Source organism: Argentina silus (genome assembly GCF_951799395.1).
Source record: "Argentina silus genome assembly, chromosome: 17".
Lineage (NCBI taxonomy): Eukaryota > Metazoa > Chordata > Actinopteri > Argentiniformes > Argentinidae > Argentina > Argentina silus.
In genome coordinates, this window is record NC_139671.1 from 15,856,051 (window position 1) to 15,879,099 (window position 23,049).

The 23,049-nt window shown below is 44.3% G+C and overlaps 2 protein-coding genes across 4 annotated transcripts; one reads left to right on the plus strand and one right to left on the minus strand.

Annotated features, from left to right (window-relative positions):
* Positions 1 to 1,426: 1,426 nt before the first annotated feature.
* On the minus strand, positions 1,427 to 15,958 carry cyp39a1 (cytochrome P450, family 39, subfamily A, polypeptide 1; the record flags this gene model as incomplete). The annotated part of the gene is made up of 12 exons (XM_083689090.1): positions 1,427 to 1,495; positions 1,641 to 1,728; positions 4,838 to 4,926; positions 6,181 to 6,276; positions 6,576 to 6,709; positions 7,867 to 7,957; positions 8,155 to 8,250; positions 8,657 to 8,750; positions 9,866 to 10,015; positions 11,799 to 11,973; positions 13,350 to 13,485; positions 15,782 to 15,958. The coding sequence occupies 12 exons, from the start codon at positions 15,956 to 15,958 to the stop codon at positions 1,427 to 1,429; spliced, it is 1,395 nt and encodes a 464-aa protein (XP_083545216.1).
* A 372-nt stretch (positions 15,959 to 16,330) lies between these two features.
* slc25a27 (solute carrier family 25 member 27) lies at positions 16,331 to 22,280 on the plus strand. Of its 3 annotated transcripts, XM_083689151.1 has the most exons (9): positions 16,331 to 16,523; positions 17,191 to 17,382; positions 18,370 to 18,451; positions 19,955 to 20,077; positions 20,447 to 20,559; positions 20,817 to 20,901; positions 21,055 to 21,147; positions 21,497 to 21,599; positions 21,721 to 22,280. In XM_083689151.1, the coding sequence occupies exons 1-9, from the start codon at positions 16,430 to 16,432 to the stop codon at positions 21,790 to 21,792; spliced, it is 957 nt and encodes a 318-aa protein (XP_083545277.1). In that variant the 5' UTR covers positions 16,331 to 16,429; the 3' UTR covers positions 21,793 to 22,280. The 3 variants fall into 3 exon arrangements, with proteins under 3 accessions (XP_083545277.1, XP_083545276.1, XP_083545278.1); XM_083689150.1 differs by having other exon boundaries at positions 21,497 to 21,807; XM_083689152.1 differs by having other exon boundaries at positions 18,370 to 18,424; positions 21,497 to 21,807.
* The last annotated feature ends 769 nt before the right edge of the window (positions 22,281 to 23,049 follow it).

Consider the following 23,049-nt stretch of genomic DNA (forward strand, 5'->3'; position numbering starts at 1 on the left):
ATGTGTGACTGGGATATATTCGAATGCTGGTCTCTAATGGCCCTGGCTGTCAATGATCATGTGAGGTGGAGAGAATCAATGGGACTTTTCTTTTGTATAATAATTCCATCAGTGAACACACACACACACACACACACACACACACGTGCACACGCACGCACACACGCACACATACACACACACAATCTCTCTCTCAAACACACACACTCTAACACACACACACACACACACACACACACACACACCCACTCACAAACGGCAGAAAGGAACCCACAACAGACTGTCCATCAAATGGTGTAAAAAATATCAGTGTCTTTATTGAGACAATCCAGTTGTATCTACTGACCTGGGGAACCATGGAGTCAAGCAGTCCAGCCCGCCAACCTCAACCTATCAGGTACGATTGTAATAACACATTATTATGTGTTATATGATGGTACTAACACATATGTTATATGATTGTTATAACACAGCAATAACACAGTAATACAGTGAAGTGGGCCCATGCCATTACCCACGATTTCAGGGCATGATGTCATAATGATGTCAGGCACAGTAAAACATACTGTGTGATCAATACATATTTTCATTATCCTTGCAATTACATCCATACAGATACATATCTACACAATAAGAACAGAATTGAGCAGGAAGCAAGATTAAACAATTTATATAGAGGATAAAAGGAGCAGAATAAATTATGTAAAATGTCAACCAATGTATTCGAGACAGCTCTACCATGTTGAGATGTCGCATAAAATCACATGCTACTGTTAAGTGTACTTTGTCATCACGTTTAAGCTCAAAGTATAATTCTCCATTTTTTTTTTTAACCAAGCTCCATTTTGAATGATTGTATTACTTTAATTTAAAGGTAAACTCTGGGATAAGATGTCAATGGGAAAAGAGCAGGGCGACGATACTCGAGATCATTTAAAAACTGAGATGATCAAGAAACTAGAAATCTACATGTTTACTTGCTCCAAATATCTTTCGTAAAAGTTGCTGTGACTTCCTGGCATGACGTCATATCCCAGAGCCTACCTCTAAAGCTCCTATCAAATACAGCAGCGGATGTTCGTCCCAACAGAGTCTTCTTTGTTCCCCGCATTCTCCCTCCTCGCTTCCCTCACCAAACACCCTGGAGGAGAGGATCCAAGGTTCCTCCCCTCAGATATTCTCCACCAATGCGTTTTGAGAAGGAAGCAGGGAGAGACGATGCAGGGAATAGAGTGAGGAACTCTGGACCCCAACCCCATGTCTTTCTTTAGCACTGCTTTTGTCTGTCGGGTCAGGGGCAAGATTTTTCGTCCAAGTTGAGATTGAGGTTGAGGCTTCTATCCGTATAGTAACACAGTAGAGTAGCAGTGGTGGTGGTGGTGGTGGTGTGTTGCAGGTGACAGCGCCCTCCAGTGGCGTGGCTGATCTACCGGTGTTTGTAGGTCACAGTGCAGGGGCCTTCAGGCTGCTGGGTGCCTACCAGGTGGAGAGAGCTCTGGGCACATACATAAAATACATAAATGAATGTAAAGTGGGTAGCTTGACAATTATACTTAGTACTCAGTACTGTATGTACATCTGAACAGGTACTAGAAAAGTACTAAAAAGGGTACGATTCTGGAGTTGAACAGCAAACGTACTGGTTTAGGCAACGGGTCCATGAGAGTGAATTCATACTTGAAGAGAATCAGGGCGACAAACATATGGAGCTCCACGATAGCATACCACCTGTGGATTACAGTAAGACAACACATTCATCTCTCTGATCTCAAACTTTCCTGACATATGACATCAGAAAAAAAACAAAACCAAAAAAACAATAACAGCAGCATTTGATATGATATCAAACTAATACCGTATAATACAACCTGCCGCAACCCAGGCGGGCGAGCCTGAGACAGTGACAGACACTCGAGGTAATTTGATCTGATACACAGCGGTGTTCATCCTTTTGATCTGACTGGCAGGCAGACAAACAGCCTGCTTTGAGGCGCTTGCTAGCTATCTTTGTTAGCATTTCTGCAGGTTATCAGAGACAGTGCAGGTGGCATTCCCGCCTTCCCCGGAGCTGTCACAGAGAGAATAGAGGATATGAAAGGTGCCGGGGGGGGGGGGGGGGGAAGGGGCAATGTGCCATTTTACTTCTCCATACATTTACATACTAAGGTAGAGGATGGAAAGGGGAGAGAGAGAGGGAGAGAGAAAGAGATTGAGAGAGAGAGAGAGAGAGAGACAGACACAGACACAGACAGTGAGAGAGGTGTGAATAGTATGTGTAAGCCAGGCTCAGGCAGACTAGCACCATTATGATTCATCAGATCAGTTATAATACGCTCCTCAACGCCACTTTCCAGTCTGTGGCTACGGAATGAATCATGTCAGAATGCCAGGTCCACTCTCAGAGATATTGTAGCTATATGGAAAATACAGAGAGAGAGAGAGAAAGATAATACTAATAATATTTTGTTTAGACCGAGATGTCTGTCTGTCTGTCTGTCTGTCTGGCTGGCTGTCTGTCTGTGAATCATACTGGGCCACAGTGTCAGAAGGTGACGCAGACACAGACAGAGCGGCAGTCTGCTCAAATCATCACAATGAAATTAGATTGGACCCGCGTCCAAATCGGGAAGAATGAAATTTGGGAACGTCACACATACACGCACACACGCGTGCATGCACAAACACACACACACACACACACACACACACACACACACACACACACACACACATAACTCTCTAAAGTTATTTCCGTGCCACTCCACTCCTGCCTAAGTGGTCATCACTCCTATGTGAATTAGCCACCAAGATGCAGGATGCTGCTAGCTATGTGCATGTCAATGAGCCCCAGTGGTGACAGAATGAGTCAGCGCTAATGTGGCTAACACTAATGCTAATGTTGTTGTAGCTTGACTCAGTGACGGACTAGAAAAAACTGATTGGAAAATGCCAGTGCAGATTGCAGACAGACAGAGAGACTCTTTTGATGGATGATGTTATCATATCCCTCCATCGCCGCCATCTTACCTACTAATGATACAAGTCGCATTCTCACCTTAGTGTTCATTAAGACTGTTCCCTTTGCTGTGTGTGTGTGTGTGTGTGTGTGTGTGTGTGTGTATTTATGTACTAGCATGTGTGTGTCTGTCCCATGGAAAGGGGCCAGAGGTCATCAGTTCCACTCTTCTCCTCTATGCCTGGGTCTTTGATCCTGCTGTGCAGCTGGGAACATTCCCTATGTCCTGATTCCCCCCCCCCCCCCCCCCCCCCCGGGCTAACGTCACTCCACCCCCCCCCCCCCCCCCCCGCTCGCCTCTGGTAAACTACTTCCCCCGGGACGTCACTGATGTCATCGCCGGGACCCCAGGACCATAGGGGTTGACATTCAGGGGCAGTGTTCGGCCCAGAGCGAGAGGAACATGCCCCCCAGTCACCTCCCCGGAGACACACACAGCAGGAGGCCAGACTAGAAGACAGGCTAGAGGAACACACCACACCAATAGTAATCAGAGGACGTTGACATGCTTTGGTCTGTATGTTGTAAAGGCCTACTAATCTACAGGGTCTGCCTGTGGAGGCTGGGTCTGCCTTTGGAGGCTGGTGGAGGTAGAAATGGGAGGACAGGCTCACTGTCATGCACAGAATGGAATGAGGAATGAGCTCGTCCTCCCGTCCCGATTTCTGCCTCCACCAGCCTCCCCCGATGCTGGTGTGTGTGATGTTGACTTACATTTTACTCATGAACAGAGTTTCAAATATGTTGGTTTCTAACCCTATGACCTGAACCATCAAACTGTTCTGCTCAATGTTTGCACTTGGGAAAAGCTGTTATTCAACTTTGTCTGACTTTATCATAAGTTACGATCTTCTTGTGTGGTTCAGTCTTGCCATTTCCTGTTCCAACTGTTGCTTAGTCGTCATCGCCTGGAGGGGTGACATTCAGGAGCGGACAGCCAGAGGGGACAGATGCCCCCAGTACCACAGCCCAGCTTGTGCCATGGCCTTCCAAGTGTCCTATCAGCAACCCAGGCTAATGCCATGGTGCCCACTCTGTTCCCCAGGGGAGGCTGGTGGAGGCAGAAGTCGGAGTACGGGCTCATTGTGATGCATGGAATGGAATGAGGAATGGTATCAAACACATGTGTTTGATACCATTCCTCATTCCATTCCATGCATTACAATGAGCCCGTCCTCCTATTTCTACCTCCACCAGCCTCCCATGCTGTGCCCTGTTTGGAGCCAACAACACTGGCCTGCCAAACATACCCTATAAACCTGACATGGTTGGATGACTTAATGGGACTATTATTTAGCTCAAAATAAAGGGCCAAAGTAGTCGGACTCAGAAATAAATAAAAAAAACACTAAATCAAACTCTGAAGCCCTCAGTGTAACTAAACAGACAAGGGATTCAGAGAGGGGAGACGTCCGGGGACTCTAGATCAGAGGATGGTCTGTGGCTGCCTCTTGTTCTCAGAACTACCACCATAAAGTCTGAGGTCGTCACCAAAGAGCCACACAAGACAGCAAAACACAAAGTACAGCAAGACTCTTTTCTCTTCTAAAGTAGGATTTTTGTAAGGGACCTTACCCTAACCGCCCCAACCCTAACCGCCCCAACCCTAACCGTATGCCTAACCTTAATCCTAAATTAAGACCAACTTGCTCCTTGATTTTGACTGCAGCATGGCCATTCTGTACAGGTAAAACTATTGTCAGTCTAGCTACAAGATAGCTTGTGTTTCTGAATACTAGAACCGTAGTGTCGAACTGCAAGATGATATCTACGAGCTAGTGTTTTCTGAAGACTAGAATGATGGTGGTGTGTTTTTCTAACCTTCCTGGGCACTGGTTGCGTCCTCCTCCGAATGCCACAAAGCCTTCCAAGAAGACATTCTTTACTAAATCCGCCTTCTCCCATCGTTCCTGTGGGAAGAGAGACAAGGCTTTATTTTAGAAAAACAAGAGCTGTTATTTTTATCCCAGAAAGAAAGAGAGAGAGAGAGAGAGAGAGAGAGAGAGAGAGAGAGAGAGAGAGAGAGAGAGAGAGAGAGCGAGAGAGAGAGAGAGAGAGAGAGAGAGAGAGAGCGAGAGAGAGAGCTTCAGACAGACAGACCTTTTAGATTGCTATTTTAAATGACAGAAAGAGGTTTTGATTGGACTGAAACATTGTCATTGGGTTAGAGCTGAGTTGAAACCCACCATTTCCTACCACCGGAGTATTGTAATAATTGTCTACTAGACAGATACAAATTGGCTGCCATGCCTATAATTGAAACAGGCAAACTTTTTTTTTTTTTTTTCAGTACTACATTTCAAGAGTAGAGCATGTGTCATAAGAGTACATCAGTCTCTGACCTGGGGTTATTGTTAGAGTCACATAGCATGACAAGTTACATAGCATGACGTATAGATAAAGGGTCTTCACTGACTCCATCCTTTCACACAAAACACTGCGACCTCACTGACGTCTGTGACGGGACCAGACTAGACCAGACAGCCTGAAGTTGATAACTTTTGCTGCAATTTCCCTTCCTGTGATTGAATGTGCTGGAGGACACACCTCCTTGACCTACTCTGCCGTCAGTGTCATAGAAGCAGAAATAAAACTTCTCCTCTCCTCTCCACAAATGTCAAGTGGCCAAATACGTGCCCTGGATTTGGAACACTCTCCTCCTGCTGCTCTGCTGTCTGGCCGGGGAGGGGAAATAGCATCATTTACAAAAAGAAATCTAGGTTCGGCTCAAAGTTCTAATCCTCACTCGGAAAGCAGTTAAAGAAGAGAGAAGCTGTCTTAATTAGTCTGGTCTATCTCTCATATACAGTAGCTTCATCCTACCAGACCAAACTAATGGAAAGGCTCCAGACTCCTGGCTCTGGCTTCATTCTACCAGACCCAACTGATGGAAAGGCTCCAGACCCTAAGTAAGAGGTTAATAGAGAGGGTAAATGTCACATCCCCTCCTGAAGTGTGGAATTCATTTTACATTAGCGCTCAGTTAGAGGACACACACTTTGGTTGGCCACGTCTCTCTAGTGGGGTATGGACAAAATGGAGGCCACACAGATGTATGCACACTCGCACGCACGCACACACAGACACACATACACAGACAGACACACACACACACACACAAAAATGCAGGATGTTCACTACAGTGTGTTTGGTCCGTTACTCACAGGTTTGAACTCCTCAGGTTCAGGGAAGTACTGGGGGTTCCGATGGGCCCAGTAAGGAGACACCATTAACAAGTCTCCTGGGGGGATGATGTAGTTCTGAAAGACAGGAATACACACACGCAAGCATTCACGCACGCATGCACACACGCACACGCACACACACACACACACACACACACACACACACACACACACACACACACACACACACACACACACACACACACACACACACACACAGGTTACTAAAGGGGAAATTAAAGTATATTTCTGTTATTGAGAGAATGTACTATTTGCTTGAAGACGCTTAATACAGAGCCCCCCCGTCCCCCCGTCCCCTCCACACACACACACACACACACACACACACAGTTATCTGGGGTCAGGGGTCGCACCTGTATCTTGAGGGGTCGGACCACCCTGCGGGTGATGGCTCCAGGGGCTCGGAGGCGGATGGCCTCCAGGATGCACCACTTCACATATGGCATCTGCAGCAACTCCTCAGGGGTCACCCTGGTCCTGCCTGTGTCTGTCAGACACACACACACACACACACACACACATACACACACACACACAGACACAGACACACACACAAACAGACACACACACACAAACAGACACACACACACACACACACACACACACACACACACACACACACAAACAAACAGACACACACACAAACACACACACATAGTGAGAGATATATATGCACGCACGCACACACTACATGTGAATGATCTATGCTGTTTACGTATGCATCACAGAGCTAGTCTGATTAGATATCAGGCCCACAGGGATTATATGGGATAGGATTTCGAAAAAAACATGCACATGTAAATCTAATCAAAATTCTCATAGGTGTCTGAAAATTCACCTCATTACAGCGACACAAATCTAGTATAATCCATCTTCTCTGATAACTGTTGCTATGGGCATATCATTACAACTCCCTGGAGACACAGTCAGCCTTTAGCTTTCAATTCTAGCGGAGATGTCAACTAAATCAGGATAACATGAAAAAAAAAAGAAGCTAAATATCTATTTAAAATGCAAACATGGTTAAAAGCTCTATGATTAAATGATCTAAATGCTCTAAGGTCTTAATTTAATTTACTGTCAACTCCATCAGAGCTAAAACCGTAGACTTGTATCAACTTCCAACCACAAACTTGTATCGAGTTTCTGTGAGAGTCTGTGAGAGTCTACTGACACCTGTAAGCAGTGATCTGTGAGAGTCTACTGACACCTGCTGGACATTTTGTGGAAATAACTGACAAGGGACAATAAACTGCTTGTTCCTTGAACGTAGACTCTGGGACATGACGTCACGCCTGTGAAAACAGAGCAACGTTTAACAAAGATATTGTAGTGAGCGAGAGCGAACAAGAGCATCCACTCGTTTCCACTGCCGCCAGGCATAAGATGGCGGAGCGCGTGCTCCAATCGCATTCAGCTCAGCTCTGTCACGACGCGGTCTATTCTCACTGTCAGTCGCCTCTCCGTTTTTTTAAGAGTCTCCGGCAGCGTCGCCCCGCTCCTTTTGCTATGACATCATATCCCAGAGCCCTACCTCTTTATGACACTTCCAAAGAGTTCTAGAAATGTCACAAAAAACATGAAGAGACATCCATGAGTGGGTGTCAGCGGGGGGATGACGCAGGGGCAGGTCTGTCGGTCTACCTTGGTCCTTGAGAGCTGACGTGATCTGCTCCATGGCGGTCTGATACGCCGTGGGGTTGGACAGGATGAAGGCTACCGCCCAGAAGGTAATCTGATTGAACACAGAGACACTCTAGTTCTATTTTACCAAATACATACCCTGTGGGCGATTAAAAACGTACAGTATTATCTCATGAATAAGAACGCTTGTAAATGTACAGTAGAGTAGGCCTAACTACAGTTGGATATGTTCAAATACTTGGATACTCTATAATACAATAGAAGGAGATATAATACAATGGTACTCACAGGGATCGCATTGGCCAGTGATGCCCATAACATTAGTAATCCATAATTGGGCAGGAATCTGTCTGTTATTGTGGTTACAAGGTGTTGCAGTAACGTCTGCATGGAGGACAGAGAGAGGGGGGGGGGGGGGAGGGGGGGTGTGGGGACACGATAGCGAGAGAGGTTCCAAAGTAGTGACAACATGATTCATTTCCACACTGGGAAATCTGCCAAGACTGGGGAGAAGAAGTGCATCATCCGTCCATCCACACAAGACAACCTTGGCAAACACGATGACTAGAATAATACTTAAAGTAACTTAAACCCTCGGCTTCTGAGTCATGACATACACATATATGATTCATGTGATTCAGTCTGTCACTAGATCTTTCACTGTCTCCTATTCAATATACAAATGAATCATCAACAGAATACAAGCATCCTATATATATATAATATAACTAAGAATCCAATGTAAGTATTATACAGCTTTATAGCATATATCCAATAAGCAAGAACCTACCCTGCTACCATTGTCAGTGTCTGTGTCGACCTCTGCTTTGTCCACCATGTTCCCCAAAAGAGACAGAAGCCAGCGTTTGGAACCGGCCCACTCCCTGTCAAAAAGAAACACTACTTTATTTATTACCAACAGGTAGTTCTGTAGCTACCATACTGAACAAGTCACTCACATCCCAGCAAATAGCCTTGTTTGCAGCAGCCAGTGCCAAGGAACTGTAAAAGTGCCAGGGCTGTGCACTTTAAATTTGGACCCCATTGAATTGATTAGAACAATTGTTTGCGAAGAGAACTTTTCAAGTCATGACTAACATTCTGATTCACGTCTGGCATTGAGTGAAGTGAATGAAAATTCAAATGAACCCCAACCCTGAAGAGTGCCTTGTTTCATGGGATGTATTAAACTGACTTTCCCTCCTCATTCCCCATCATGTTGACTGGGGTCCAAAGGCCAGCTCCACACAACCTGAACTCTACACTACTTCCAAGAACTGTTTAGTTTATTTTTTTATGTCACCACGCAAGTATTGGTCAGAATAAACCAGATCTAGTTCCAGTATGTAACATTCAAGCTTTCTAAAAGCTTCCCTAATGGTTGTAATGACTATGTTTAATTGGTAGCAATCAGAGAATGAGATCCCTTTAATGAAAAATGTCATTTACAAACACATTTTGGTCCCGCGAAATCACTTTCTAAAATGGAGTGTTCTACAAAATGGAGTGTTCTACCCAATACTAGGTTTGTATACAAACATGTTGTTATCTAGGGAAATGGACTCACTGATTTTTGCCTTTCTGTCTCTGATGGCTGCCTCTTCGAATTGTGTCGAATGCACAAACACAACAGCTAATGTCGGACACTGCAAGTCAGGGGTGGGGGTTATATTATTATTAGGGAGGATGTTGTTGTTTGGAACATGGAACTGAATTTCACAGTGGTGGCCAGAGGTAGCAGGTTTCCCACAGACTTATGCCATGCTCCTTTAAGAAGGGACTGCCCTGGCTGATGCCTTTGAAAATTGATTTTCAAAGGCAAGATTTGTTTCTCAGAGGTGGTTTAATGTACCATCCAAAACCCATCCTTCAAATTTATCAGGGAATAGGAATTGATTCAATTAGAATTGATGTATATGATCATCAGTACTACCCATGCTGAACAGAGCATTTTCAACAGGAACATTTGAGTGTTTTTTCACTTCAGATCCATACTGACCTGAGGAACATGTCTGGTAGCTGGGATCCGTACTCGAAGCCCTCATCATAGATGGCAAACTTCTCTTGGAACTGTTCCATGGTGTAGGGTGTGCCAGGAGAGTTACACTTGCCCAATAGGTTACTCATCACTGCCGGGTACATCACCTCTCTGCCAATCAGTGAACAGGAGAGGCGGGTCAGCAACTACAGAGGATTCTGTAATAGGTGTGTTATGACAGGATACCGCCATAGCAGGGTAATAGCAGTGTAATAACAGGACAGTAGTACGTTATAACCATGTTTTGTTACAGTAGTAATGACCTACAGTTGGTTAGGTGACCAGTTCAATTGTTAGAGTACAGAATCAGCATATTGTATAGGGTACCAAATACCATGGACACTACTCATAAGACATCATCATATTACTATGTCATAGACCTGGGTGGAAATAGTATTATAATTATTTCAAATAATGAGTTTGAGCGTTTGCTTCGGCCTGCCTGGAGTGCCAAAAGGGGCGGGGATTGCAATTTTTAGACTATCCTATTGGCTCCATTGTGTCAATCAAGCACAGCAAAGTATAAGAAACAAACTCAAGATATCACGTCATGACACATGACCCAAGGTAAACACAACGTTGACACATGGTGTGACATGTAGCAGTCAGGTAATTCCTGTTTAGGTCGTCCTTCCAGTATATTCCAGCTGTGACTCAGTTCTTAGTACTAAATCGGTTTATTTGATTGACAGACACGAGTTGCGCTGCAGGTGTGTTGGACTGCAATCTCGTTGATACCAGGCTTTCCCTCGTTCAGAAAGCCTGGGGGAAATCCTTTACAGAAAGTGTCTACAAAGGGGTGGAAACCTGTTTGAAATTCGTGATGCCTCATGACACCTCATACCAATCAAACACCTTGCTTGGGCGGAGCTCCAGAAAAACAGAATTCAGTTTTTCCTTCAGGTTCTCAGCTTCCATTTTCTACAATGTTACAAGCCAGCATAGGCAAAAACTCTCTGCGAAACAGTCCTACCCAGTCGGAAAAGACGACACACATAACAACAAACAACCATTCTGGGTTCTTGGAATGTAACAACCAATGAAATTGCGAGCACGTTCTCCCATCGCTCCGTCCAGGTTCAATCCAAGCCAGATCGGCTAATCTGAAATTCCCCAGACCTGCAAAGGAGGCGTGAGAACAACGCCATATGGAGGTATGACTATACGAGACACGATAGACTGTGGAACAAAGGGCAGGGAGCACCCCTCAATGAATGATAAATACCAAGGTGACACGGTCACACCAAGTCTTGATAAACACGATTAAAACAAGCTCAGAGCACAGCCTTGTGAAGAAAAAGAAAAAAAAGAGTTCATGTGATACATTGTTCAAACATGAATAAGCCAATATCAAACATGATCAGTGTAGCGATCCTGCCCTTAGTAAGCACACTGTGAACACTTCCATGGGAGTGTGGCAAGAGCACAAAGATAGAAGAGTGTTAGATCTACATCTACATCAGAGAGTGTCTGCCTTGGGACCAGAAGGCTGCTGGTTTTATACACAGCCTGCTCAACAAGACCGGAGCAGACACTTAAGATAGAGGCTGAGTCTCTTTTCCTATGGATGAGGCCTTTTCACAACCGGGAGGAAGCTGGCAGCTGTCGTGGGAACAAGGCATAGCCAGAGACAGGGTTGTAGTGGTCCCTGATGGTGAGGTTACACTGACTTGCTGGTTGAGCCAACCCACTTCAGCTCCCTAGCCAGAGTGGGTTAGGCGCCTGCTAAACTTAAGCCCCCGAGCAGTGAGGTTACCTGATGAGCTTGCTGAGCCCCCCCCCCCTCCCCTCCCTCCCCCTTGACCCCCAGTGTGTCTCCAGGTTACCTGACAAGCTTGTTGAGCCCCCCCTCTCCCTCCCCTCCCCCTTGACCCCCAGTGTGTCTCCAGGTTACCTGATGAGCTTGTTGAGCCCCCCCTCTCCCTCGGCCCCCAGTGTCTCCAGTTGATCGTTGAACTCGTCACACAGATGGTCTGTCAGGTGGACTACATTCCCAGGAGTCAGCCTGCCCTTGATCAGACTGTTGCATGCTGGGTGGAACCTGTAGAAACTCTCCTTGCTAATGGACGCTACAGAGACACAAACAGCATCCATTCAGATAATCGTCCAAAACAACTCTATCATTGCTGTTGTTTACTTAGAGGTATTGTATTTCTCTTTTTAACCATTATTCATAATTATAGATACAAAATAAAATATAATGACTGAAATTGCACTTATATGTATATACATATTATACAAATAAAATGATTGAAATGTTTTTATCCACTTTAACAACACAATGTTTTATCATTTCAGTCATAAGCTTCATAGTAATAATCAGTGAATAATCATCTCCTTGTTGACGTACGTCAGAGGGAGTGGGCTAATGAGTAGCCTACAACACTGACAATAAGGGCTTCTGTGGTGAATAGGTACTCTATTATTGATGTATTAAGCTGAGTGATCTTATAGATAGCATGTGAATAATGTATTGAGGTAATACAGTATAAACAGATATATCCTATCCTCCAGTACAGTCTTTGATTACAAGGTTTCCCATCATACATGACATTTGATCACAAAGGAGACGTGTGTGCTGTATGAGTTTAATCTAAATGTGTCTGCAACTTTGTGTACTACTATTTTGGTCAGGTCTCTCTTGTGAAACCTGGTCAAATAAAGGTTCAATCAAAATCAAAGGAGAAATTAAAAATGTCTTTTTTTCAAAATCAAAATCATAATTGCAAAAGCTTTACTTCTGAACTGGGAACTGCTATTAGCATGTTAAACCTGGTAGCTGGCAGTAACCTGAACTATGTTACCTGATCTGAGGAGTCGAGAGTCACGGGGCATGATAGTGTCATCGCGTAGCAACATAGACCAAGGAGACGCATACTGAAATGGTAGATGCTAAGTGGGATCCTTGGGACGACCCTATCCTAAGCCCTAACCTTAACCCTTATGCTAACCCTAACCTTAAGCATAACCATTACCCCCCCTAACCATTGAAAAGCTCAACTTCAATGGGGTGACATCAGAGTCAGGCCATCTCGAGCATCCATTTCCATTTCCATTCATGGCATTTAGCAGACGCCTTTATCCAAAGCGACTTACAACAAATACATTTGTCTAAGTGAGTGAATCATCTATCCATCAGTCATCATAAGAAAAAGTAATCTATGCTAGGACCAGGGGCTATTGGCAGTCACAATACTAGAAGAAAGGAAGATTTTTATTTTTATTTTTATTTTATTTGTTTATTTATTTTCAGGAGAGAAACTTGCACAGGGGGGGTAGTGGGGATGAAGAGGTCTTTAGGAGGGACAGTTAAGACGTAGCCTGAAGAGATGGGTGCAATTTCAGTCATTATGTTTTATTTTTGATCTAGCCTGAAGAGATGGGTCTTCAATCTACGGCATCCCACTTAGCATTTACCGTCCTGAAACACTCTGAGATACATCACCTGTGTTGTGTACTGGCTCTTGGACTGCCTGTTCAAAATCCACATCCTTAGACATGAAGAAAGTACGGAAGTCTTCATGTAGGGTAACAAAGGTCAGGCGCTTGCCTGCAGCAAGCACAGTGAAGACAGGCCCATACTGGAAAACAAACAATATCATATATTCTTTCATTAGAGTCATTATCAAAAGATAACTAAACAAATCTACAGTATTTGATAGTGTGTGTTTTGTTACTGGATTGTGAAAACAAAGCATTTTTGGCAATATTCAATTAAAACAAGACTCTAAAACAGCCTGTTTCATATGAGCGCTTATCCTAAGCAACTAGCGTGGGATTTCATATGCCCCATTATTCAGAGAACACAGTCGCAGTCAGCCACTCCCACCACCAACCCCCCCCCCACCCATAACAAAACCACCATGTTGTTTCTTCTGCCTTGTACAAAGGTTTGTATCAACAGGCCCAGTGTGTGCCCCTTACAGACATTTCTGAGTTCTGCTGGACTGGACTTAATCTGGGACAGTGTAATAGATTTGAGGGAGGGAGGGAGGGAGGGAGGGAGGGAGAGAGAGAGGGAGGGAGGGAGGGAGAGAGAGAGGGAGGGAGGGAGAGAGAGAGGGAGGGAGAGAGAGAGAGAGAGACACTGTCTGTTGCTGCTCATACTTACAGTGAAACTGTGCATGGCTTGCTTGTGGATGAATCTATTGACTTAAAGTACTTTGAGGTATTATGCAACTTATCCATCTTCCAATGTTCGTACAGTTGGTGTAACATTGACATCAATGTTACACCAACTCTGTTCTTGCTGTCATGCAGCAAGAACAGAGAGGCTAAGGCTGAGTTTCTTCCCCCACGCCATCAGAATCGTCAACGATGACCCCACCAGTGCCCCCCTCAAGTCACTCACACATGCACTGTCATCTTAACACATATGCACACACATAATCATCCATCTGCTATTTATATTGCTTACTTATATGCTTACTGGTTATACTGTTCATATTGTTTATACTGTTTATACTGTCCATACTGTATATTTTTTAGTACTTCTATTTTATTTTATTTTATTCTATTTTAAAACGTATTGTTGCACTACTCTGTGGCACTGTCACTTTTGCATTTCACTGTATACTTGTATGCACGTGACAAATAAAGAAATCTTGATCTTGATCTTGACCTTGATCAAGTATTGCCATGTCATCATGTCATGTCAAGGACTGAACACAGTTTTGAGATAATCTTGGACCCAAGCCATTGTCTGTGATAAGATATGATACGGTGGTGCTCTCGGTACAGATGTAAAGTCGTAGTTATCGTTAAGTGTGTTTAGGTTAGTAGACATGCTCATACAGTATCTATCTATGTACTACAGAGTTTATCAGAGGAACAGCTGCTATGAGAGGAGGGGCTGGACTCCTGGACCAGGGACCTTGACAGCAGGGGAAAGCACCATGGTGTGATTTCTGAGTGTGTACTGTGTGTGTGTGCGCGTGTGCGCACGTGTGTGTGTGTGTGTGTGTGTGTGTGTGTGTGTGCGCGTGTGTGTCGGTGAGGCTTGACTATGCGTGTGCCTGTGGGGGTGTGTGTGTGTGTGTGTGTGCATTTGCGTGTGTGCGTGTGTGTGCGCGTGTGTGTGAATATCATGCCAATGAAGCAACTTTGAATTTATTTGAGAGAGATACAGAGAGAGAAACTACCAAAAATCAAGGCCGTCATAGACAACACTGGCTTCCCAGAGAAGACAGGCTATGCTCACTCTGAGGAAGAAACTGAGGTACATTTGCTGACCTCATGCCAACAGTACAGTGAAATTAGAGATATTTTTCCCCAAAAATGTCTGAAAACAATAAAGAATTTATAACAAAAACAAATACAGCAAAATATGTAACTTCGTGTCACATCCTAAGGACAGCCAGTGGACCATAAACAGTAGCATAACTGTTTATTGTTTTCTTTTGTTATTTCCCTTATTATCTTATTACTATTTGTCTTCACTTCCTGATTGTTTTTACGTGTATATTTTATGATTGTTTTTGATTCTTTGGCAATGTAAACATTTGTTTGTTAAAGCCAATTGAATATTGAATGAGAGAATGAGAGAGAGAGAGAGAGAGAGAGAGAGAGAGAGAGAGAGAGAGAGAGAGACAGAGAGACAGACAGACAGACAGACACAGGCAGATTGGAAGATGGAGGGATTAGGCCACAGGGATAGGATGCAGAGTGAACATCTCACAGTAAAAATCATTTGTAAACATCATGTAAACTACAGTATAGGGTCTTGTTGACACACCATCAGAACCTGTAAATTATGAACAAATAAACAAATAGGCCACTAAACACTATTACCAATATGGCCTATTTGTTATCTAATCATTTTCAGCTATTACTCACATGAATAGAGCCCAACCACCTGACACCATTATCACCACCCACCTTATTTCTTGCCTGCGAGATGAAAGCCAGTGGCGCTTTCCCAAACTCGAATGCTGCGCCAAACCAAGGGATCCATCCTTTTATACATGGAGGCGCGTTCGGGTTATTTTCACCGAATAAAATATACGTGGAAATTGCCACAAATACCAGAGACAGGATCAAAGTTATGAGGTCCATCACACCTGACACACACACCCCCTAGGGCTCGCTCAAGCTTACGAGTCCAGACAGACTGAGTTGACAGCACCTGTCAGAGGAGCCTAAAGAGTCTGGTTCAATGACAGTTTGATTAGCCAACCAGAGTATAACTTTCTCCCCGTCTGAGCCAATGAAATGAATGAAGGCGGTGCGTACATTTTTGTAAACATTGCACGAACTGTATTTTAGGAAGTGTAGTTTTATAGAGTCCCCCATGCATTCGTTTCTTCAGTGGATTCTCTTCAGATGAACTACATTTCCTGTTCTCAATTACAACGTGGTTAAAGGTCCTTGTGCTGTGGGGCAAGTTAAACGTACGAGCGGTACAGCTATCTACCGTTGCATAATCGCTACGTTGGTACCAGGTGTTGGTTCTACGATGTGAAGCGGTCGCCTTGTAACGGAGTTGGGGCTCTACCGAGAAACTGTTACACGTGAACAGGATTCGAAATGGGACCACTACAAGAAGAGCCCTCTGCCCCGCAATGGCCACGGGTTTCAAAGTTCATCTTGTCAGCGTGTGCAGCCACTGTTGCAGAAATGGGTATGGCTGCAGATGTCCAATAGTTATAACTACTGTAGCCTATTATTAATACAGTGGCTGTTGTCGCCAGGATTACTACAGAGTTTGCAACAATAAATGTTTTACTGTGAGTCGTTCATAGCTATTGACCTATATGTCCGTTCATAACACAGTGTCATGAACTGTAATACGACATATGTTTGTATATTCCTACATGCATGCATTGAAAAGTGTCAGTGACCCTGTACGAATATTTTACTGGAAGAATCTTGAGGTGATCACAGATGTGACTTAATTGGAGTGGCCACAGCTAGCTTCACTGCATTGCTCTCATACAGTAGCCTCTATCAAACCATATGTCAGATAGTGATTTAAAGAGAGCAGGAAGGTATGCATATGCAAGGTATGCATTTGAATCAGTGGAGGCTGGTGGAGGTAGAAATCGTAGGATGGGCACATTGTAATGCATGGAATGGAATGAGGAATGGTATATGTGTTTGATACCATTCCTTATTCCATTCCATGCATTACAATGAGCTCGTCCTCCAATATCTACCTCCGCCAGCCTCCACTGGAAGGAACGATGCATTATCAAGGGTATTCAAATAGGCCAGATGTTGTCTTCATTCTCTCATCTCTGAGTTCTTCCTCCCTGTGTAACCTTCCTCCCTGTGTAACGTTCCTCTAGTGACGTTTCCTCTGGACCTGACTAAGACCAGGTTGCAGGTCCAGGGTGAGGCAGCCCTCAGGCAGCAGGGGAACGGAGGGGCCGGTCCTACGGCCTACAGGGGGATGCTGGGCACTGCCCTGGGGATCATACGTGAAGAGGGTCCCCTGAAGCTGTGGCAGGGGGCCACACCGGCCGTGTACAGACATATAGGTACAGTAACCCTACTAGCCCAAACACCAGACTGGCTACAAGTGGGGGATAGAGAGAGAGACAGACAGAGAGAGTTAGTAGTCAGCCGTAAGTGGGGATTGAACATGGGGCTCCAATTGTGAGAGGCGAATTACGCTCTACGTATCTCTAGACCAAAAGCTCAGACGTTAGGTGGGAGAGCATTCGCCTCTCAACATCGGAGAACCGTGTTCAATCCCCCCTTTTCCCACACTTTTCATGATAATGAGATGATAATCTCAAAGTGCATAAAATAAAAGATAAAACAAAAATTGTAAAAGAGCATTTGAGCAGGTCTTGTGTCTGGCTATGGCTACGACTGTACTAGGCTACATTCACTGAGCACTTTATTAGGAACACCTGTACACCTTCTCATGGTGGAGGTGGTGTAATGGTGTGGGGAATGTTTTCTTGTTGCACTTTGGGCCCGTTAATACCAATAAATCATTGCTTGAATGCCACAGCCTATTTGAGTATTGTTGCTGACCATGTGCATCCCTTCATGGCCACAATTTACCGATCTTCTAATGGCTACTTCCAGCATGATAATGCATCATGTCACAAAGCAAAAGTCATCTCAAACTGGTTTCATGAACATGACAATGAGTTCAGTGTTCTTCAGTGGCCTTTCCTGTCACCGGATCTGAATCCAATAGAACACCTTTGGGATGTGGTAGAATGGGAGATTCACAGCTTGAAAGTGCACCTGAAAAATCTGCAGGAATTGCGTGATGCAATCATATCATCATGGACCAGAATCTCAAAGGAATGTTGTGGAATCAGTGCCACGAAGAATTGAGGCTGTTTTGAGAGCAAAGGGAGGCCCTATCCAGTATTACTATAGTGTTCCTAATAAAGTGTCCAGTGAGTGTATATATTCTTGTTCCAGTGTACTCAGAAGTGCGTATGGATGTATGTTGTTGTTCCAGTGTACTCAGGAGTGCGTATGGATGTATGTTGTTGTTCCAGTGTACTCAGGAGTGCGTATGGTGGCCTATGAGCAGCTGCGGGAGGCACTGGGCAGGTCTGAAGATGACAGCTTTCCCCTCTGGTGAGAACAGCTCAGTGGTGGAGCTACAGTAGTCACCTCTATTCCTAGGCTTACAGCAGCTCACATCACAAACAACAAGAACAAAATAAAGTGACAATAGAATAATAAAGTAAACTGAAACATTATATACAGTAAGAACAGTCCAGTATGATTTAACATCCCCCAGCCTGACTCTGATCACTCCGATCGAGCCAGCCGGAGGAGGAGTTGTACAGTCTTATTGCGGCAGGCAGAAAAGATCTCCTATAGCGCTCCTTAGTGCAAAGTGCAACGTGGTTTTAATCATCTGTTGCTAAAGGAGCTTCTCTGCTCTGCCACTGTGTCATGTAGGGGATGGGACGGATTGTCCATGATGGCCAGGAGTTTGGTCCTCATCCTCCTATTGGCCACCTCCACAGTGTCCAGGATGACACTGAGGACAGAACCAGCTTTACATAATAAGAATAAGCTTGTTCAGCCTCTTGGTGTTGATGCTTCCTTGATGCTGCCCCCCCCCCCAGCATACCACTGCGTACAGCACTGCACTAGCCACCACTGACTGGACCTGAGCCTCTTCAGGAAATAAAGCTGGCTCTGTACAAGAGGTCCAGTCCAGTTTATTATCCAGATGCACCCCCCACCTCCACGTCCTCTCCCTGGATGGAAACTGGAGACAGGGGGATCCTAGTCCTCCTAAAGTCCACCACCATCTCCTTTGTCTTGCCGATGTTGAGTAGCAGGTGGTTCTGCTCACACCACTAAACAAAACTGTCCACCAGTCCTCTGTACTCCGTCTCCTGGCCTCCATTGACACATCCCACAATAGCAGAATCATCCAAGAACTTCTGCAGATGGCAAGTATCTGTGTTGTACTTGAAGTCCGAGGTATAGAGGGTGAAGAGGAAGGGAGCCAGAATTGTCCCCTGGGGGGCGCCAGTGCTGCTCACCACCCAGTCTGACACACAACCCTGCAGCTATACAAACTGTGGCCTGTTGGTCAGGTAGTTGGTAATCCAGGAAACAATGGGAGAGTCATGCATCAATGCATCCTCAGCAGCTTATCCGCAAGTAGTAAGGACTGTATAGTGTTAAATGCACTGGAGAAGTCAAAGAACATGACCCTCACAGTGCTGCCAGCCTTATCTAAATGGGAGTGAGCTCTGTGTAGCAGGTAGATGTTGGCATCATCCACACCAATGTCTGCCTGGTAGGCAAACTGCAGACGGTCTAAGGGTGTCTTCACCATGGGCCTTGTGTGCATGTAAGCTCTTTAAAATACAAAATGTGGTATTGTAATGATTCTTAAGTCCTGACTAAACACAACCAGTGCATTATCTTTTGCATGGTATTGATCTAATTCAATGATTACACGGTTACACTATCGTCAACAAAAGGACGTCTCCAGATGTTACTCTGGGTACTTTGATTAGTAATAATGGCCTTGGGGCTTCTAGTGTTAAATGCATGGCAGTTCACCACCAGCCTGATGGCTGCGTTCACTTTGTTGTCTGGTCTCCCCCTCAGGAAGGCAGCAGTGGGGGGAATGCTGGCAGGGGCTCTGGGCCAGTTCATGGCCAGCCCCACTGACCTGGTCAAGGTACAGATGCAGATGGAGGGCAGACGCAGACTGGAGGGCAAACCACCTCGGTGTGTGTGGGTGTGTTTGTTTGTGTGGGTGGGTGGGTGGGTGGGTGTAGTCCAGCCAGCCTTCCCTTCCCTGACTCCTAACTCTTTTCACTTTTGTCAAACTAACTTTGTGATAATCTGTTATTCTTGTCTTTAACTGTTCTGTCCTTTGTCATGTGTTATGTTATGTGTGGACCCCAGGAAGAGTAGCTGCTGCATGAGAAACAGCTAATGGGGATCCTAATAAACTAAACTAAATATTTCAACCGTACTTAATTATCAACTTTCAACTCACGTTGTCATGAAGTAGAAACAGCCTTCAAATGTGATGTTAGAGAAACATTTCCCCCTGTTTCTTCATATGGACTCATCTGGCCCCTGTCGTTACAGAGTGCATGGAGTGTACCATGCCTTCCTGAAGATCATGGCAGAGGGGGGGGTCCGGGGCCTGTGGGCAGGATGGGTACCCAATGTCCAGAGAGCGGCTTTAGTCAACCTAGGAGGTATGTGTGCAGTTGTGTTAAAAAATGTGGCATATAGTTGAGAGAATGCAAAAGATAAAATGTACTGTCTTTTTTTAAATTTATTTTTTAGATTGTTTTTGATGTCCCATGCACCAACCTCACCAAGTCAATTTCCTGTATGTGCAATTGTACTTGGCCAAATAAAAGAATTCTGATTCTGAATTCTGATTCTGATTGTGATTGTGATTGTGATATATAAATATATGGATTGAATCTCACTAATTTGTCTTTATTAGATCTCACAACATATGACTCTGTGAAGCACTTTCTACTGAGAAATACCTCGCTACAGGACAACAGCCTTTGCCATGGGTTAGCAAGGTGAGACTGCCCTTAGCTCCAGAGAGAACAAAAATCCTGGATAATATGTCCCTGTATCTTCATCTACTAAAAACCTTTTTCTCCCCAAAACATGACCCTGAACAAGATGTTTTGTTTTTTTAAATATCTGTAATATTTCTTTCCTTCACAAAGCACTTGTTCAGGTCTGGTTGCTGCTACCATGGGAACTCCTGCTGATGTAATCAAAACCAGAATTATGAACCAGCCCAGAGATATGAGTGGCAGGTGAGTCAGCCAATAACATGCCAGAGAGTCGATGGTCAGTGTGGCATATCACAATTTATTACGAAGAGAGAATGTGGTAAAATGCAGTAAATACAGATAGTAGAAATGTTCTTTAAACAGTTGTTGGTACTGTATGGATGGTAACAGACAACTTTCTGTTATGAGGTATACAATTCTTCCTTCCTATAAATTACAATTCTTCTTTAGAAAATGTACTGACGCATACATACAGTACCAGTGCAAATCTAACAGCTTACATCTGGGCAAGTGATCCAAACTGTCACACAAGCGCAGAAGGCAATTCATTTCATATTTTTCATATGTGCCTTACACGTTCATGTTTCCACAGGGGCCTTTTGTACAAGTCCTCCCTCGACTGTCTGGTCCAGTCTGTGAAGGGAGAGGGGTTCACGTCCCTTTACAAAGGCTTCCTCCCCACCTGGATGAGAATGGTTTGTTCTGTTTGTTTTACACTGTCAGTTTGGTCAAAGGCAATACATTCACGATATATTGTAGGCTTAATTCACTAAATGCTGTATGTTCACACTGGCTTGGCTGTCTCGTGTATTGCAGGCCCCCTGGTCCATGACGTTCTGGCTCACATTTGAACAAATCAGAAAGACAATGGGCGTCAGCTCCTTCTGAAACCAGGTGGACTTGGTCATACTGTGATTATTGTAGGGTGGACATTTGCTCTTTTTTAAGGGCTTTTTTTTGCCCCATGTCAACTGATTTTTGGGGGTATTTTTGGGTCTTCCAAGGGCACTGTCAGTCAAGGATAAAAAAACTCACATAGTGTAATTTGAAGATGGTCTTTGAAGTTTGAAACCCTAGACTCTCTAACTGTTTGAGCTGGTGCTAAGGCTATGTTTCAAATCGCATACTTCTATACTATTTAATAGGCATAGCGAGTAAGAGTGGCTGGATGGTATGCTTGAAAGACCAGGATGGCATACTGTGTTCACTGAAAAATGCAATCTGGGACTTTACTCTATGCAGTATGAGAGTATTTTGTATCCGATTCTGAACATAGCCCAAGTGTTCTCACTGACACAAAAGGTGCCATAGCAACAAAAACAGACGTGCCAATACCTCTCAAAAGGTTAACCATTTACACATGCTTAAATACTGTATTGAGCTTTATTAGTTGTATGTTCAAAGCTTAATAACAACAACTCAATAACAAAATAAAGTGAACAATAAATAAAGTAAACAACAACAAATCTCACTATTCTGTAACCTGTTTGTTCTAATTTTAGTAACATTGTAGTATGGCACTCTAAAGGATCCCTATACCTTCAGATACACTGCAAAGTAGGCCACATAGTCTGTGTCTCTCTGTCGTTGGACCAATGTTCCGGAACAGAGGTGTGGCTGTCATCCTTCTACCGTCAGGTCAGAGCAGAAGAACATGTGGTTGGACACATGCGTTTGCCTTTGGAGTCTGCTATTGGTGTCTGTCAACATGTGGAACAAAGAGGTGTCAATGAAAGTCAAGGAAGCCATTATTAGGCTGAAAAATCTGAAGAAACATAGCTAAAACCTTAGCCAAAGATACTGTAAGTGTAGAATGAATCTATCATTTGAATAACTGCACATGAGTTTGCAGCATAAATCTAGGTGTCAAATGAAGACCTACCTGTGTGTGTTGTTGATAACCTGGTCAGCAGGTAAGGCTTGATCTCTTGTTGTCGTAGTGGAAAGAATTTCTCCACACAGGAGTTAATGCAATGATGAGGGGATGACAGCTCAAAAAAAAAAGAGGAAGAAAGCTTGGGTGAGGGAAGTTCCAGCGTTCAATTGACACACGCACACACACAGGAGTTAATGCAATGATGAAGATATTACAGCCCAAAAAAAAGAGGAAGGAAGTTTGGGTGTGGGAATGTCCAGCGTTGAATT